An 18,472-nucleotide genomic window follows, 5' to 3' on the forward strand; every position below is an offset into this window, starting at 1 on the left:
CCCCTCCTCTGGGCTTCTGGGGTCTGATAGCCTTACCTCCTCCCTCTGCTCCCCTACCCTGTGGTTATTACTTCTGCAGTCCCTCCTTCTCTTTTCTGATTTTTCAGAATAGATGTCCTTCACCAACTCCCTGTATTCAATTCTTTCTGATGAATTACCTATTTTAGATTCTGTCTTCTTGGTCAGACTCTGATTATACATTGGTTATTTAACGATATCCAACCAGTCACAGTTGAAAGATGTAAATTATATTAAATCTACCAGTGAGTTATTTGTGGAGAAAATGATGTAACATTTGCTTATGTAGGCCAGGGTTTAATAAAGGACTGCTCTCCCTGGGAGAGATTTGTACTTGCCTGAGTCCTATGACCTTCCTTCTCTGCCTCCACTTTTAACCCAGAGGGCGCCTAATATGTCGTTCATGGACCAAACTATGAATACACCTTCCATCACATCAGCATCATCAGTAGGATCTGGGAGTGAGGAAGAGATGAGGGACTCTACTCTGGTCCAGAAGGAAACGAAGTGGGCAGCCTGATATAAAAGGTGGTGGCCACTGAATTTGAGTGTAGATTTTTTTAGGGCTAGTGGGGGCAGGAGACACGGCAGAAGAGATGAAAAGATGTTCCCCTGGGTCTCTCTTGACATCATGGGGTTGGATTTGTTTTCAAGAGATTCAGAGGACTCCTAACTTTGATTTGCTGAATATCATCTTTACATTTCATCTTCATTCTCTGGTTCATTTGATTACTGATAACTCCTTTAAAGAGGAAGAAAAATGGACCAGGGAGAGTTTGCTCCTCTTTAGTTCCAAACCAAACCAAGGTAGCTCAGTAAATGCTGCTGCCTTCCGTCCAAATGTCAGAGTAATTGTCTGTTGTTGCTTCCACTCCTCATTGTTTCTTTGGAGTTGTGTGCTCCTGCTCTTTCTCCCTCCTCTTCCTCCCATCCCTCCTCCTCTCAATGTCTCTCCCCTCCTCCCTCCCCTTCCCTCCCCTTCTTTTTCTTCTCTTCTTCCCTCCCCTTTCTCCTCCTCTTCCTTTGACTTCCTCCTCCCCCTTCCTCTCCTCCTTCTCCACCTTCTTCTCTCTAATGCTTTTTAACAGACTTTGTTTTATGTGTTCCACAGTTTTGGTCAGAAGCTTCACAAATTTCACCACCTTTAGTGCACTCTTAAACAAAGCTATAACTTTACCATCAACCTTAATCAAAGCTGAATCATCCCGCATGTCTGAATAGTTACTCTGAAGGCATACAAATTGGTAAGGAAGAAGGAAAACTCTTACTATATGCAGATGATATGATACTGTATATAGAAAACCCTAAAGACACCACCCAATACCTACCAGAACTGGTAAGTGAACTCAGTAAAGTCGTAGTATACAAAATCAATGTATGGAAATCTGTTGCATTTCTATACACTAATAATAAAGCAGCAGAGAGTGAAATTAAGAAAACAATCCCACTTACAATCACACCCAAACCAGTAAAATACCTAGGAATAAGCTTAACCAAGGCGGTGAAAGACCTGTACTCTGAAAGCTATAAAACAGTGATGAAAGAAATTCAAGATGATGCAAAGAGAGGGAAAGACATTTTGTGCTCATGGGCTGGAAGAACAAATATTGTTAAAATGTGTATACTACTCAAAGCAATCTACAGATTTATTGCGATCCTTATCAAAATACCAACAGCATTTTTCACAGAGCTAGAACAAAAAATCCTAAAATTTTGTATGAAACCACATAAGACCTTGAATAGCCAAAGCAATTTGACAAAGAAAGACAAAACTGGAGGTATCACAACTCTAGATTTCTTTTTCTTTTTTATATTTTCAAGGATTTTTGTTATAAATTAAGACAAGGAAATGGGAATATAGTTGAAAGAAGTTGTGGGGTCTAAGATGGGATTTATTTTTAAATATGAGAGTTAGTTTTTTGTGACTGTATGTTGATGGGAGTGAAAAAGGAGTAAAAAATGAGAGTCCACAGCTTTCTGTGAATGAGCACAGTGGATGGGAGCAATGTATTCATGCTGGCTGTACTTGGGGCAAAGAGAAATCCATTCCCTATAACGGGGAGGGGAGGCAGGTGCAGGGGCAGATTTGGTAAAGGGATGGTGAGGAAGAAGTGGAGGAAGTGACACAGAAGATGGAATAAAATGAGTATTTCTCTATAGAAATGAGTCAGAGAGGAGCGAGAAAATATAAATGTGTCCTTTGAGAGAGCAGGAGATCATCAGAAAAATACGATAAGATAGTTAAGGACCCAGTTGAGATCTGGGGGTAGGAATTTAAAAGGTATCAGTCAGCCAAGTTGTTCACTGCTCAGATGTACATGTGGTGTAAGTAGAAATCTAGATGCAATGAGGGTTGGGATATTGCTAAGAGAATACAATAGAGAAAGAGAGGTCAAGGGACAAATCAACTTATATTACAAATGGTAGTAATTGTAACAGTATGTTACTGGCATAAAAATAAACACATAGATTAATAGAATAGAACAGAAAGCCCAGAAATGAACCCACAATTATATGGTCAATTAATCTTTGACAAAGGAGGAATGAATATACAATGGGAAAAAGAAAAATGGTGTTGGGAAAACTGGACAGCTACATGCAAAAGAATGAAACTGGACCGCTTTTTTTTTTTTTTAAAGATTTTATTTATTTATTTGAGACAGAGAGAATGAGAGAGACAGAGAGCACATGAGAGGGGGGAGGGTCAGAGGGAGAAGCAGGCTCCCTGCCGAGCAGGGAGCCCGATGCGGGACTCGATCCTGGGACTCCAGGATCATGACCTGAGCCGAAGGCAGTCGCTTAACCAACTGAGCCACCCAGGCGCCCTGGACCGCTTTTTTTCACCATACACAAAAATAAATTCAAAATGGATTAAAGACCTAAATGTGAGACCTGAAACCATAAAAATCCTAGAAGAGAGAACAGACCGTAATCTCTCTGACATTGGCTGTAGCAACATTTTTCTAGATATGTCTCCTGAGGCAAGGGAAATAAAAGCAAAAATAAATTATTGGGACTACATCAAAATAAAAAGATTCTACACAGTGAGGGAAACAATCAACAAAACTAAAAGGCAACCTACTGGAATGGGAGAAGATATTTGCAAATGACATATCCAATAAAGGATTAGTATCCAAAATATATAAAGAACTGATGCAATTACAATACCCAAAAAACAAATAGTCCAATTAAACATGGGCAGAAGACATGAACAGACATTTCTCCAAAGAAGACATCCAGATGGCCAACACACACATGAAAAGATGCTCAACATCACTCATCATCAGGGAAATGCAAATCAAAACTACAATGAGATATCACCTCATACCTGTCAGAATAGCTAAAATCAAAAACTCAAGAAACAACCAGTGTTGGTGAGGATGTGGAGAAAAGGGAACTTTCTTGCACTGTTAGTGGGAATGCAAACTGGGGCAGCCACTCTGGAAAACAGTATGGAGGTTCCTCAAAAAGTTAAAAATGGAAAGGAATCACACTACTGGGTATTTACCCCCAAAATACAAAAACACTAATTCAAACGGTTACACGCACCTCTATGTTTATTGCAGCATTATTTACAATAGCCAAACTATGGAAGCAGCCCAAGTGCCTATCGACTGATGAGTGGATAAAGAAGATGTGCTATATATATATACATGATGGAATATTATTCAGTCATAAAAAAGAATGAAATCTTTGCAACAACATGGATGGAGCTAGAGAGTGTAATGTTAAATGAAATCAGTCAGTCAGAGAAAGACAAATGCCATATGATCTCATTCATATGTGGAAATTAAAAACTAAAACAAATGAGCAAAGGAAAGAAAAAGAGAGCAAGACAAGCCAAGAAACAGACTCTTAACTATAGAGAACAAACTGATGGCTACCCGAGAGGAGGTGGGTGGGGGTTTGGGGGGAAATAGGGGATGGGAGTTAAAGAGTGCCCTTATTACGGTGAAAAATAAAACAAAAACAAACAAACAAACAAAGAATCATTACTCTGGCCTGCATGCCAATGAGTAGCCTCCAACTCCTCATGGAAGCTCATGGAAGTTGTTACCACCCAGCACCACCATGGCAAGAAGGCTCAAGAGTTCTGTAACCAGTGTTTAAATGGATCCATAGAAAATTTGCATCTGGCACCCCACTGTGGAATCTTATATCTACTGTATCTTGATGTCTGAGTTGAAACTTCCATGTTATCATCCTGTTACACACAGATTAACATTTAAAATTTTTTTAAATTAATAGGCTTTATTTGTTAGAGCAGTTTTAGGTTCACAGGAACATTGGAAAGTACAGAGAGTTCCCAAATACCTCCTCCTCCCCTACGCCCCTTACACATATAACCTCCCACACCATCAACATTGGCATCAATGTGGTACATTTGTTACAACTGATGAACCAATGCTGACACATGGTCATCGCTCAAAGTCCATAGTTTACCTCGACATTGTATATTCCCTGGGTTTTGACAAATGCATGATACCACATATCCACCATTACATATAGTATCATACAGAATAGTTTCACTGCCCTAAAAATCTCCTGTGCTCCACCTATTCATCCTCTCTCCCTTCCAAAGGCCTAGCAACCAATGATCTTTTTACTGTCTCCTTAGTTTTGCCTTTTCCGGAATGTCATATAGTTGGAATCAGATAGTATGTAGCCTTTTTAGATTAGCTTCTTTCACTTAGCAATATGCACTTAAGGTTCCTCCATGTCTTTTCACAACTTGGTAGCTCCCTTTTGTTTTTTAAACACTTTCAATTTTCAGAACTTCCTTGTGAGATACGTTGTGTCAGCTCTTACACACGAAGAAACCAAGGTCCAAGACCATGCTAGTTGAATGCTAGAACGTAGATCTGTTTTAGTGTCTCTCTCTGACCTTTCCCCCATAGCCAATGGGCTTCTCTAGGCTTGATTGAGTATTGTGGTCCTGGGCACGTCACTGCCTCTTTTCTTTGGTCCTCAGTGTCCCCATGTGTTAAGAATGGAGAATACTCCTCATGTTTCCCTAACTCCCAGGGTAGTGCTGAGGGTCAGTTGGATAGCCCAAACCCTGCTATGAGATCTGTGGGTACCAGTGACTGTCCCTGCAGGGTGTGTTGGAATAGCCCCCCAGGGTCCCTCACTGCCTTACTTGGCTATGTCAGTTCTGGCTCCTAGAGCCCTGCAGGGTAGTAGCGATTCCACATTGGGATAAGATCTGATTCTGCCTGCATTGCTCCAGGGGAAGCAGATGGTTTGGGGAAATCTAATTTAAAAGTAAAGAAATTGAATTAGCTCTCCAGGGGTCCGCTGGCCAATGCTTGAGTAAAAACTATTACATTAGCCTCTCAGGCCTCTCCAACCCAGCATTAAAACTGAGGGCAGGTGGGGTGGGCTGAGGGGACAAGGAGAGAACTTAGCTCAGTGGGGTGAGAGTCCTTAGCCTCTGATGATCCCTGGCTTGGGACTCATGAACCTGTAGCTGCCTGTGCCATTAACTTTCCATGGTTCACAGACCTCTCTGGAACTTGCCTTTCTCAGAGACCCACACATAGAATCCTACCTCTCTTGGGGTGTGGTCGCACTTAAGGAGAACATCCTCACCAGGCATATTTACTCTGAGAATTCCATTGCAGGTCCTCTTGGGGTAAAAACTCTGTGGCAGGGCTCATCTAGGGTGGCTGACCTAGGCATCCTTGAGCCAGTTAGCTCTGACCAGGAAAGTGGTCTCAGGGAGTCTTTTCTGCCTAATTTCCTGTGCTTGGAACGCCATCCAAAGGGCATCCTGAACATTAACATTGCTCCCTTGGCCACAACCATGGGACCAGGGATGGGTGTCCTGACAAGAGATGCCAATGGGGTTGCTTCTTATTGGACAGTGCCAAACTAGTCATTAGATCCTTTCTACTAAGGGAGCTTGCATGTGAGATGCAGGGAGAAGCAGAGATGCATATGCAGAGCTGGGATAAGCCCATCTCAGACCTCTGCTAGGCCTGTTGCACCATCCAGGCTAGAAGTACAAAAATTCAGAAGTTGTGGTATGACTGCTGAGATGCTGAATATCCTTTCAACAAACTCTATTATTTAAGGGCTGGGGTGCTCTTTTCATTGCATCTTGAAGAGCCCAACAATGGCACTGAATATGAAAAGAAATGCAACAGTTTCAGATATAAAACATTATTTTGATATATTTTTGGGTTGCCCATAGAAATATTCATGGTTCCTATTACTTTAACCTTTATGAGAGGTCCTCCCCTCACTCTTGGCCCCCTCCGCCCATAATGAAAAGAAAAACATATATAGAGAGCACTGCTTTCCTGATGGAGGGGCCAAGGGCAGGCGCTCCAAGATGGGCCACTTTGGCATGAACATTGAGTTAAAAGTAATCAAAACCCAGCAGATTCAGGAAAAGCTCTCTACCTCCCCCTCAACTAACTGTGTGTACCAGGAAGAGAGCTGTTAACAAAGATTCCTCTTTACCAAAGACACTTACCTATATAATAGGGCAACCTTTGTTTTCCAAACATCTCCTTTCACCTCCCTGGTCTTTTTCCCCTTTGTACCCTCAGACATTTACTCCTCTCCTTAGTTCATACAAGCATCATGTTGCCTGTCTTTGGAATTTCCATGTCTGTGTGGATTCCCCAAATGTACGCTATTAAATATGGCTTTCTCTTGTTAATCTGTCTCATGTCAATTTGATTCTTAGTCCAACTGGAAGGACCTTGAAGGGCAGAGAAAAATCTTCCTCCCCAACACTGAATATTTGCTCGGAGACTTACATCTCTATATAATTTGAGAGATGGGAGGCTTATAGGAGTTCCTCAAGGACCCATTGTTACAGGAATTGGCACACCCCATCTCCAGCTTTTCCTGGAGCCTCCTTCACACTTTGGGGCCCACTACTCTGTTGGACAGCCCCAGCTTCTACGGAGTTTTCTTTTTATTAAGCCAACATCTGTTCCCTGTGAATTCCACCATGAGTTCTCATTGCGGCCTCTGGGACCACATATGTCCCTGGTCCAACTTACAGTCCTTTAGATATTTGAAAACCAAGATTGTTGTATTGTAGGTTTCCCCCACCCTGCCCAGGTTAGAATCCTTTGGCCCTTCACTCTCCTCCTGGATGACATGGTTTTAGGCCCCTCCCCAATAAGGTCTCCCCTACCTCCAGGTCTTTGTAGTAGGCTCCCTCACTTTTTGAGGAGAGGCCCCGAAATGGAGTATCATACTGCCCTGGGTCCTGACTCCTGCATCTGTGGTGGCTTTATTATCTCCCTCCATCTGGACATTTACCTCTCCGGATGGAAGCCAAGACAGCCTTACTTCATAGTTTTGGCTTCTTTTAAGTTTGTGGTAAGCTGTATTTCCTTGCCTTTTTTTTTTTCAAATGAAATTCTTTCTCCATCCTGCATTTATGTAATGAGTTCTTCCAAGCAAGTGGTTCCAGTATGTTCCTGTTAAATTTCTTCCTATGATATTAATCCTGGAGACGCCACTATGTGAAATGTGCAGTAAGACTGGGGAAAGAGAACTGGATTCAAATCTGTATCCAGTATATTACCTGTATGATCTGGGGGCAAATACTTAGCTTCTCCAAACCTCAAGTCCTCTAACTTTAAAATGGAATAAAATACCGGTAACTCATGTGTCCCTTTCCCATCTTCTTTGTAGCTGAGTACTCATGTGACAGACTTTGGTCAATGAAGCACAAATGGAAGTCAGCTTCCGAGCTTTTGGGGGAAGCTTTTGCATTTTAGATAAAAGGGGTACTTGTAGCAAGGATTTGCCCTTCTCTTACTTCCTGCTGTGAATGTAGAGATGGTTGGAGCCGTGGCAGCTGCTTTGTTGACAGAGTGAGGGAAGCCAAGAGAATCACAGAGATGGCCTCTTTTTGAGTATTCAGCTGCTAAGTCAACACCTGTGGTTGCCTCCAGGCTTAATGCATAAGGGAAAAAACCCTATTATCTAGCCAGCCAAACATGCACTTAACTACTTCTTCAGCTACGAGTTTAAGGGATGAGGAGCTGTGTTAAAACATATGTAGACTGCTTGATTTCATTTACTTACTATTTATTCCTCCTAAGATATATCCTTTGGGTGTCATAATCTATTATTCCAGATCCTGAGATCTCTTTGAACTAAATTTCATTACTCACATTACTGGGTATTCCTCAGAGCTTTGTGAAACCTGTAATATTTAATAGTATTCCAAGTTATTTAAAACATTGACCGGATGGGGCAAAGCAGCCCCCTCCCCCCTCCAGCCCACCAATGGATCTCTCCCCTTGTATGGGAGTGTTCACCCAGCTGTGGATCTGCCTGCTTGTGCTGGAAGACCACCCATACTACTCCATCCTGTGCCCAAGCAGCTCATGAGATGCCCTCATTTTCAGTGAAACAAAAATACACTGCCCTTCGGGAGTGTCCTAATGCACTAGTTAAAACTCCTTCTGCAGGGAAGTTGCAGCAGCATGGAAGGACTGCCAGATACCTGTGGTCTTGCCTCCACCCTAGCACCACTCAGCTCCACCCTAGAAGGCGTGGAGTTCGGGAATTTTAAAGCACTTTCAGTCCTTGAAGGGCACCTTTAATAACCTTTACTATCCACCTGTTTATATTCAAATTTGCTGCCCCTGCACTGCCTTTCACAGTTGAACCAGGAGGCTGACACACCCAGCTGTGTATCCATGCCTCTTTTGCCCAAGGAGGTTCTTTCTGGACCCATAGCTATTATTGCTATTGGCAGTCTATTGCCTTTTTTAAAAAATTTTAAATTTATTTATTTAAAATTTTATTTTATTACGTTATGTTAATCACCATACATTACATCATTAGTTTTTGGTGTAGTGTTCCATGATTCATTGTTTGCGTATAACACCCAGGGCTCCAGGCAGAACGTGCCCTCCTTAATACCCATCACCAGGCTAATCCATCCCCTCACCCCCGTCCCCAGTCTATTGCCTTTTTGTGACCTAAAACTTCCTAAAGGCCTTTGTTCCAAAAGCCCTTCAGGCCCCGAGAGCTGTGGCACATCTTGGTTTTGCCTTAGTTGCAGAGCTTCAACTAGACCCATCCACCAGGTGTCCGGGTGAGCTCGTTGGGCTGGACTGAGGGCAGCGTGGACCAGCTGGCTTCTTTCTGGGTGTCCGCCAGCTCTCAATGATCCCTCCTCTTCTGGTCTTAGGTTCAGTCTACAGGTCAGAGGGTGGCTCAATCTTTACTACATGTACCTCTCCACTGAAGTCAGGGATAGATATGGCACTGAAAACTGGGGCAGATTTTCTCTCCGGAAATTTCAAGTGAGGCTACTGGAGGTTGTCTGCATAAACTTGGGGGTTGAACACCAGCCCTTTTCCCAACCCATGTGGACTGAGTAGCAGAGACAAGTGGTCTCTTTGGCGAGCAGAATACAGCACTCAGAAGTGTAGAGCTCCAAGAGTTCCTAGTCCATGGTTCTAGAAACTTCCTATGGCTCAACTGTGTTTCCACTTTTGGGTTCCAGGAGTCACCACTTGTGTTCCTAAGCTGTCGCTTAAGCTAGGCAGTGGGCCCATTATTTATGACAAACTGAGAAGACAGGGTATGACTCCAAGGTATTCCTCGATTTAAGTAGTAGCAAGCCTGGTATAATCTGACCCCATCCACTCTTCAGCACAGAAGCAGAGTGGAACCTGCTTTTCCTAGAGGGCACTGGCAGATATTAGAATTAATCAGGGATTGTGATGCTGACTTAAGACAGGCTCATTCACACTTTCATAAAAAGAACAGTTGACCTGCAATTTCAACATTGGAACAGTACAATTAGCCCTCAAATGCTCAGATTAATAAGGCTCCTGGGGCCACAAAATCGCAATGAGATGCAAGCGTGCTAACCCTGGATTTTTCCCCTCCTCGCATGGGAGGCCTGAAAGGCAATGAGGCATTTTGCAGCTGCTTTTTTTGCTGGCTCCTATCAGCTCCTCCAGCTCCTGGCCTGTGTGTGTTTAGCTCCAACACATAGGGTCCTGGCCTCTTCAGGACCCACACCCCCCATGAGAGGAACAAGAATTGACACAGATTTGTCTGTCTTCACGGGTGTTAGCTCCTGCTTGAGTTCTGGCCTGTTCTTGCTCTCCCCAACTACATCCAGCTGTTCTTCCTATCTGACCTGTGACCACAGGGCTTCAAGTTCATGTCTGATGCAAAGGCAATGGTCTTAAAGAGACTGCCGAACCAACCCTAATGATTGTACAAGGTCAAATCTATGCAGCAAATTATACACACACTCATAAAATGTAAATTATAATATAATATTTAACATTTAGTAATTATTCTGCCTCCCTGATCAAACGCCCTCATTTATTCAACCAACCAATATTAACTGCCGACAAATATTTATTGAGCACCTACTACGCACTAGAGACAGTAGGTTCCAGGTGCTGGGGGTAGAGCAGTGAATAAAACAAGTCCCCCGCCATCAGGGAGGTCACATTTACTGTTCTCTTCCCGAGATACAACCTGATGTTACAGGAAAGAGTCATGGGCTAGGTTCTGGTGTGGACTCTATTAACAACTGAGTGATCTTGTGATCAAAATCCCTTCCTCTCTTGCTTTCTTCATTAGTCAAAGAGGGAGACCAACTTTCCAACCTATTTCTCATATAAATGTGGTTAGAAGACATCTGAAAAATAAATATCTTTAAAAATATAAAGGAAGCAAAAAACAAAAACCGGTCCAGGATATTGTCATCATCATTTATTTATTATGTATCAAATTGTCTTCAACATAAGTTACAACCTGATTAAGTTTGATAGACGTTTTTTTTTATCTCTTTAAAGACAAAAAAATTCTCTTTATGTACAATACCTTTTGTCTAGAGTCTAGCAAATATAGTACCTTTCATTGCAGGATTTCTGCTTAACATAATAAGCAAAAACAACGAACGGAAAAAATATAAACCAAAGCAAACCAAATCCCCAAATTTCTCAACTACAAATATCAATACTGAATAAAGCATTAAAAAGACAAACATGGAATAACTTTTTTGTTTAGAAATGCAGAATGAATACTAAGGTTAGTGGCAAAAAAAAAAAAAAAGTCAAAAAACAAAAACAACACAACACCAAAAAACCCCACAAAACCCCCCAAACCCCCCAAAACACAAAAAAACCAAAACTGCAAGAAAATAACCAACAATCTTTAGGGGTGGACCTTCCTGCTCAGAGGGGGCAAGCTGACTCTAGACCATCTCTCGGCTCCTGCGGATAGCACAGCACAGGATCATACTGAAGATCATGCCAAATATCTAGAAGACAGAAAGGAACATGAGGAACAGGGCGGCTTTCCGGAGGGAAGGGTGAGGGAGAGGAAAGATGTGAGTCATTTGGGCCAAGGCAAACAAGAATAGTGACCACAGGGCCAGGCACGCTGAAGGGTGCCAGAGGAGGAGAGATGGGGGCTGGGTAATGGGAAGAGTCACTGACTGCTGGGATTCTGCAGGTCTGTGGCCACTTGCTCGTGTAAACTGCACAAGCCACTTCCCTGAGGAAACTTCCAGAGTGTGACAAATAAGCTCAGAGCTAAATTTAATGCTCAAAGGCCAGATATTCCAATGATCCACACAGGCCTATACTTTCCATCTATGTGTGTGTCTGTGTTTTATATTCCATTTTAAAAAGTATTGTTATGGCTTTTACTGAAAGCGGCCTCAAGCCTTTCTTAGGTGCAAATAACCACCAAGAAAAGGAAGCAATTCTCACTTTTGGGATAGTCTTACTGGGGCAGAGGAGGGCTAAGTCCCCTACACGGTTCTTATCACTTCCTCTTGGGGCAAGGGGGGTGGTGACCCAAGGGAACCTTGGTTGCCCTTAATGGTTTCTAGGGGCCGATTAGCAGGGCAGTAGATTATCTGAAGCCTGGAATCTTCCTTCTGGCTGTCCACCTTTGGATGCCTTTCAGATTATGGTGTGTGTTTGTGTGTGTGTGTGTGTGAGAGAAACAATTCCCATCCATGTAACTTTTACTGAACTACTTTCTTGGGGAAAGGAAAAGCAGGCACATAACAAAAACACGTCCTGAAGATGATCCCAGGATAACTAACAGGTCTGGGTGACCTACACCCTCGCTACTCAAAGTGTGGTCCGTGGACCAGCAGCACCGGCATCACCTTACATTTACCCCTGAACCTTAATGGTTAAGACAACGCATTCTGGAGACACACAGAGCTCAAATCCCAGATGCTTCACTCATGAGCTCAGAGGCTTTGATCAACTCAACCTCTCCATCTCTCCACTCCCTAGTCTCCCACCTCATAGGTGTGGTGAGGATTAAATTAGTTGATAAATGAATTGATGTATTAACACAGCGCCTGGCCAGAGCGTGTGTTTAATAGATGTTAACCACTAAGATGCTCATTCCCTCCCGGTGTCCTCAATACTCACCATCACCACGGCAATCCCGATGCCCACCGCGCCGATGATGTGGAATTTGTTGTGGAAGACCTCTTTTATGGCCTCAGGGCAGGGCTGAGGAGGGCAAACCAAGACTCAGGTCACATACAATCCCTGCTCTGGCACACCTCCTCCCACCCACAGCACCCATCTCATGCCAGGAGTGCTGCGGGTCCCAGAGAAAGGGCTGGGGACGGGAGTGCCCAGGTGTCCTGGCTGGTGGACAGAAGGGAGAACTGAGGGATATGGAGGTGGGTCCCTAAAGTCCCGGTAAGAAATAAGGGAAGGAAGAAGGGTAAGGCCCTGCTTTGGGGTCTAGCTCATATCAGGCCATCTGATTATTCTGAAGTGTGGACGTTAGCTCCCACTTCCAATCAAGAGCTGTCGATATACCTAAAAAGCGAAGTGTCCAGAAGTCAGAGCACACCTGACCCGCTGGCTTGAGGACTGGGGGAGGCAGAATGTGAGGCAGCAGCGAGCAGCTCCGGGGCCCAATCATTGCAGGCAGCTAGAATACTGTTATTTCTCTGGTCTGGTCCTTGTTCTGCTGCCCCAGGCCAGGGAGGAAAGAGATGGCCCCACCGTGGGCCCCTTTCACAGGGGCGAGAAGTAGTTCTGGATCACTCAGATGCCTGTCCTCCCAGAACGAGGGGGTGAGATTTCACGACAACGCTGCTGGGATTTGTCCAGAGCAGCCAGGCGGGGGGCACACGAGTTTACCTTCACTGCGATGGTTGACAGAACATCCTTCTGGGGGCAGATGTCGGAGATAAACTGTTCCACTCCACCAGCCAGACCACAGCAGTTCAACTGCAGAGGGCAGGGCAGGGATGGGGTGGGAGAGACGAATGATGCAGGTGACCGGAACACAGACCCGGGGGCTGGTGCACCCAGCCCCCTGTGCGCACCCGCGTCCCGATGGAGCATTTGCGGAGGTGACGTACCGCGAAGTGGATGGCTTTCAGGGTGTCCCGCTGGGGCTCGTCCTTGGACTTCAGCTTGTTGTAGGTGTCCTTGTAAAACTCCTGGACTTCCTTAATCACCTGAGATGGACAGACAGGGCGTTTTCTTGAACAAATGTCACCCGTTCCATCTTGTTCATGCTCAGCCAACAAGATTCCTGACTGAAGCCACCAAACTGTCCTGCCTCTCCCAGGGCCTCCGGGGCCCTTCTCGTCTCCTCCCACATCCCTAACCCACTCCGGCCATTTTCCCTTCTTCCCTTGTACCTTTGGCGGGTCCCTTCCACCCCACTTGGCGCCTTCCCTTCCACTTGTGAACAAAATGGACTCTCCTCGATCTAAGGAACAGTAATAACAAAAAAAAAAAAAAAAGAAAGAAAGAAAAAAAAAGAAAAAAAAATCCTACTCCTGACCCTACTAGTTCCTCAGGCTTCCATTTTTTCCTTCTTCATTTAGAGGCTGTGTGAGTTTTGGCAAATTACTAAACCTCTCTTACCTCCGTTTCTGTGTACATGGAATGGAGATTACAGCAGTCTGTGCCTCAGAGGTTATGGTGAGAATTTACATGAGATATTGCATGTTAAGCCCTAGCACAGTGTCTGGTACAGAGTAAATTTGGAATAAGTACTAGCTATTATAATATGATGGACAATTGTTCTCCTGTACCTGGGTACCTGGGTATACCCTAGTTTAACAAACGCCTGTCCCTCGCCGCCCCCCCACCCCCAATCAGTTAACTGACCAACATCCAGAATCTCTCCTTCAGCAGCTTCCACTAGCATCCCTTCCTATTTCTACGGTTGCAGCATTTATATCTGGATAGTTAAATCTCTCTCTCTCTCTCTTTAAACAGGGTTCCAGCACCCAGTCTCCCTGCACTCCCTGCTGCTGAACATGCCAAGACAGCCCTTTCTAAGACAGTGTTCTGACGTGGCCCACAACTCTTCAGTGGCTCTCCATGGAGGCCCACATTTAGCTCTCTTTAAAGGAAAGTGCTCAGGGGGGCACCTGGGTGGCTCAGTTGGTTAAGAATCTGCCTTCGGCTCAGATCATCATCTCAGGGTCCTGGGACTGAGCTCAACGTCACGCTCTCTGCTCAGCGGGGAGTCTGCTTCTCCCTTTCCCTCTCCCTCTGCTACCCCTGCCCCACTCATGCTCTTTCTCTGTGTCTCTCAAATAAATAGATAAATAAAATCTTAAAAAAAAATAAAATAAAGGAAAGTACTCGATCTCCCACCAACTTTCCTCCTGAAATCCTCTCATCCAAAGCTCAGGTCGATGCCTGCTTCTCCACGAAGCCAGAAGAGGTTTCCCTTTGGCATGCTACCTTCTCCAACCCCATGGAACTTCTGGATATAAATGACTTCTGTGACACTTATCAAATGCATATCCTTCTCCCACACGTAGGTGGCAGTTGCTTCAAGAGGGGCCCACAGCTTGCGCATCTCTGGACCTACATGGGGCCTGGCCAGCACTTGGCTTATAGTGACACATATTCAGAGACTAGGTGAAGGGGCAGGGGGGTTCAGCCCACACAAAGCCTTGTTTTCCTAAGCCATCTTTCCAGAGGAGATGGGGTAGGGCTGCTGAGTTGTGAGACACACATACACATACACGGACCCAGTGAATCTTTCCTGAACAGCTATTATGTGCCAGAACCATCCAGGGAACTGGAAGCAGTGGTTGGCACGACACCCACATCCCCTGCTCCGGGGGGAGCTCACGCTCTGATGGGCACGTGGGAACGTGGTGAAGTAAGAGGCATGTGTGATGGCTGAAAGCTGACCCAAGTGGCCAGCTGGGACACCCTTCCGCCCTCATCACTCCCACCCCCAAATTCCCAAACCTGTATCACCCCCAAGAGATCTTATGGGAGAAACCTACCTCATCTTTGTGGGAATATCCCCAGATGGCCGCAGCTATCTCAATGGCAAATATCACCAAGAGGAAGCCAAAGAACTAGAAGGCAAAGAAGGGGTAGGATGAGGAGAAATCCCAGCCAGCCGGGGCACCTGGGTGGCTCAGTCGTTAAGCGTCTGCCTTCGGCTCAGGTCATGATCCCAGGGTCCTGGGATCGAGCCCCGCATCGGGCTCCCTGCTCGGCGGGAAGCCTGCTTCTCCCTCTCCCACTCCCCCTGCTTGTGTTCCCTCTCTCGCTGTGCCTCTCTCTGTCAAAAAAAAAAAAAAAAAAAAAAAAAAAAAAAAAAAAAAAAGAAAAAAAAGAAATCCCAGCCAGCCAATGAGAGCAACCAAAGGGTTTTCTGGAGAACGAGGGAGAACAACAAGTCTCTATGAGTCAGGAATCTGGGCAACAAATGAACAGCCTGGAAAGGACGGGGAAGAAGTTTAGGGAACTGTGAGCGTTAAGCCGAGGCGAGGAGCGAAAGCCGTAGTAGGAAGAGATTCCTCAGGAGGAAAAGAACGGGGCACAGCCGACACCAAAATTGGTATTTCTAAGGTGTTAATGAAGAGTCAGTGATAAAATACCATCGCTCACTCACAAAAACTACAGGGATTTGAGGAAATAAAAAAAGTGAATACGCTTCGGAATTTGAAGGAAACGGTAACAAATTTTAAAATAAGAGAAAGCAAAGTTACCTGTGGATTCAGGGAAAAAAAGCAAACGCGCGGTCCTCGAAAAAGGGGAAAACAAAGTCCTGGCATTTAGTCGCCTAAGGGAAGTGATAAGACAGAGAAAGGAAGAGGAGCAAGGCATCCTTGCAGGGGAGGAGGACGAGATAGCTGCCTGGCTCGGAGGCTGGGGCGGGGCCTGCAGTGGAGGAGCTGAGGAGAGCTCAAGCCCTTGGGGTACCCTCTGCACCCCATCCCACCCCATGTGTTCTATGAGCTCTTGGGGGCGGGGGCCTGGGGGTCAGAGTGGCCGCGGGGAGTGGAAGGGGTACTCACCAATCCCAGCATGCACTGGGACTCTTGCACGGCCCCACAGCAGCCCAGGAAACCCACCAGCATCATGAGGGCACCAGCTCCAATCAGAATATAAACTCCTGTGGGGAGAAGGGAGAGGACAGAGGGCAAGGCATGGAGTCACCGGTGTGGAGGCCCAGATATGTGCTGCAATTCCTTTTTTCCCTCTGTAAGATTCTGGGCCGTGCCCCATCCTTATTGCCCCTCCCTCAGGAAAGAAGTGTCCCGTCCTTAAAAACTGCCTCCTCCATCTCTTCCCGCCAATCTCTCTTCTAGGACCCGGCCCCATCAAGCCCTCACTCCCATCTTACCCTCACCTTCCTGGAAGGTACTCACAACCCCCTAACCAGGACAGAGATCCACAGAAATCCCCAGATTCGGCTCAGGACACAAACTGATCCAGTCTGTCAGCTGTTTCCAGCAAGATGAATCCACTCACACTAATTAAAATAGACCCTCCAGGCCGGGGCTGACTTCCTGGGACTCCGATGAGCCCCGGGCTGGCCTCTCCCTGGACAGAAGAGTGTGTCAGCGCAAGCCTTCAGCAGGAAGGGGTTGTGTGCACTCAGCCAGCCATGCTCAGGGTGGGCCAGCTCTGCCTCATTCCCAGAAGGGATGCCTCCCTGCCCTGCTTCCCGGGGGCAGTGAGGCCCGCGCGGTCAGTAAGACCGAGGCCATGTGTCGGCAGAGGTATAAGTGCTTTAGTGCACAGAACACCGGCCTGGTGTCAGAAGACCCTCGCTTTGATCCCGACTCTGCTATTAACTGCTGTGTGATCCTGGCTGAGACTTAACTGCTGTGTGATCTTGGCTGAGACGCTTTCCCCCTCTGGGCCTCGGTGTCTTTATCAGTAAAATGAGAGCCTGGTGGCTAGGAAATTTCAAAACATCCCTTAGAGCGCACTGGTGAAGAGGTCTTACAGTTGCAGTTCATTTGTTCCAGGTGAAGGGTGAAAAGGATCCTCCTTTAAAGGGAGGGTGAGGACACAGTTTCTAAGTCCTCAATCTGAGTGAGAAGGGCAGTGACTTCTTCCCAGACCCAACGCAGTGCAAAACCCTGGGAGGGGAACACGGTGGAGCCTGGCCCTTGTCCTTCCGCCACCCCCCAGGGAATGCCCAGAGGGGTCTTGCAGTTCTACTCTGCAGAAGCCACAGCCGTCCAGCTCGCCAGCGCACAGGCCCCATGGGGAAACTGGCAGAGGTCCCGGGCCTTCCTGTCTGGCAGGCGAGTTCTGTTCAACCTGGGGAGGGGCTCCTGTCACGTGGCGAGAGCACGTTTGGGTTTTGCGAGCTAGCTGTGACCCTGGGACAGCCACTGCACCTCTCCGTGCGACAATTTTCTAGCTGCGAAACGGGGGCACTAACGATGCCTACCTCAGGGCTCGCTGTGCAGACGAAGGGACAGGATCCAAACGTGCCCAACAAATGCTAGCTGCTGTCATTCTGAATAATACGAGGGATGGATGACAATCACTCAGAACCACAGGGATGCATTTTTATATATACTTGCTGATCCCTCCCTACTCACTGGGACTAAAGAGACTTCCCCAAAGTGCTGGCCGAAGCTGAGAGAGAGTGTTTGTGATGTTTCCACACAATGCACAACAGGATAGTGCAGTGAGAACCTTGGCAGGTGTTACAGTGACTTCACCGTCCCACATCTGCACCCCTAGTCCAGAGCCGAGGCTTTGCAGGCAACAAACCATGCAGCCCGCCTGCAGCTGAGGCTCCCGGGCAGCCCCGAGTGGAGCGCACACAAGGGAGCATTTGTGTCTCTCCCCTTTCCCCCCCCATCTGTCGTGATGTCAAGTCACGTGGGTTTACTGGCAAACCCCTATGTCGTATGAATATGGGTATTGTTCCCCTGCATGCCCGGCCCAGACTGGGCATGGGGACAAATGTAGCTTGTCCTCGAGTCAAGTCCTGGCCTCCTGGGCTGTCCGATAGCGTGAGGTGGCGGGCCGGACTCGGACAGGCAGTGCGGCCCCACGCACTGCATGGGTGTCGCGGGAGGGGAGGCCCCGCTCGGCTCTAGGCTCTGCCATGGGGACACCAGCGAGCCGAGCTGCAGCAGTCAAATGGCCCCGGTTTCTCCCCATCTCATCGGGGCAAGGCAACGAAGGATGAGGTCACTCCTCTGAGCTCCATA

The 18,472-nt window shown here is 46.4% G+C and overlaps 1 protein-coding gene across 2 annotated transcripts in view; it reads right to left on the reverse strand.

Annotated features, from left to right (window-relative positions):
* Positions 1 to 10,723: 10,723 nt before the first annotated feature.
* The window catches only part of CD9 (CD9 molecule), a 33,088-nt gene continuing 25,339 nt past the window's right edge, over positions 10,724 to 18,472 (reverse strand). The window contains exons 3-8 of one of the 2 annotated variants that reach the window (XM_021690605.2): positions 16,307 to 16,404; positions 15,284 to 15,358; positions 13,382 to 13,480; positions 13,158 to 13,247; positions 12,429 to 12,512; positions 10,724 to 11,293 (exon numbers count right to left, since the gene is read on the reverse strand). In XM_021690605.2, coding sequence (XP_021546280.1) covers positions 11,228 to 11,293; positions 12,429 to 12,512; positions 13,158 to 13,247; positions 13,382 to 13,480; positions 15,284 to 15,358; positions 16,307 to 16,404 — 512 coding nt within the window. In that variant the 3' untranslated portion in view covers positions 10,724 to 11,227. The remainder of the gene's footprint in view (positions 11,294 to 12,428; positions 12,513 to 13,157; positions 13,248 to 13,381; positions 13,481 to 15,283; positions 15,359 to 16,306; positions 16,405 to 18,472) is intronic. The other variant, XM_044914953.1, reaches the window with a different exon arrangement.

Source organism: Neomonachus schauinslandi, chromosome 5, assembly GCF_002201575.2.
Source record: "Neomonachus schauinslandi chromosome 5, ASM220157v2, whole genome shotgun sequence".
Lineage (NCBI taxonomy): Eukaryota > Metazoa > Chordata > Mammalia > Carnivora > Phocidae > Neomonachus > Neomonachus schauinslandi.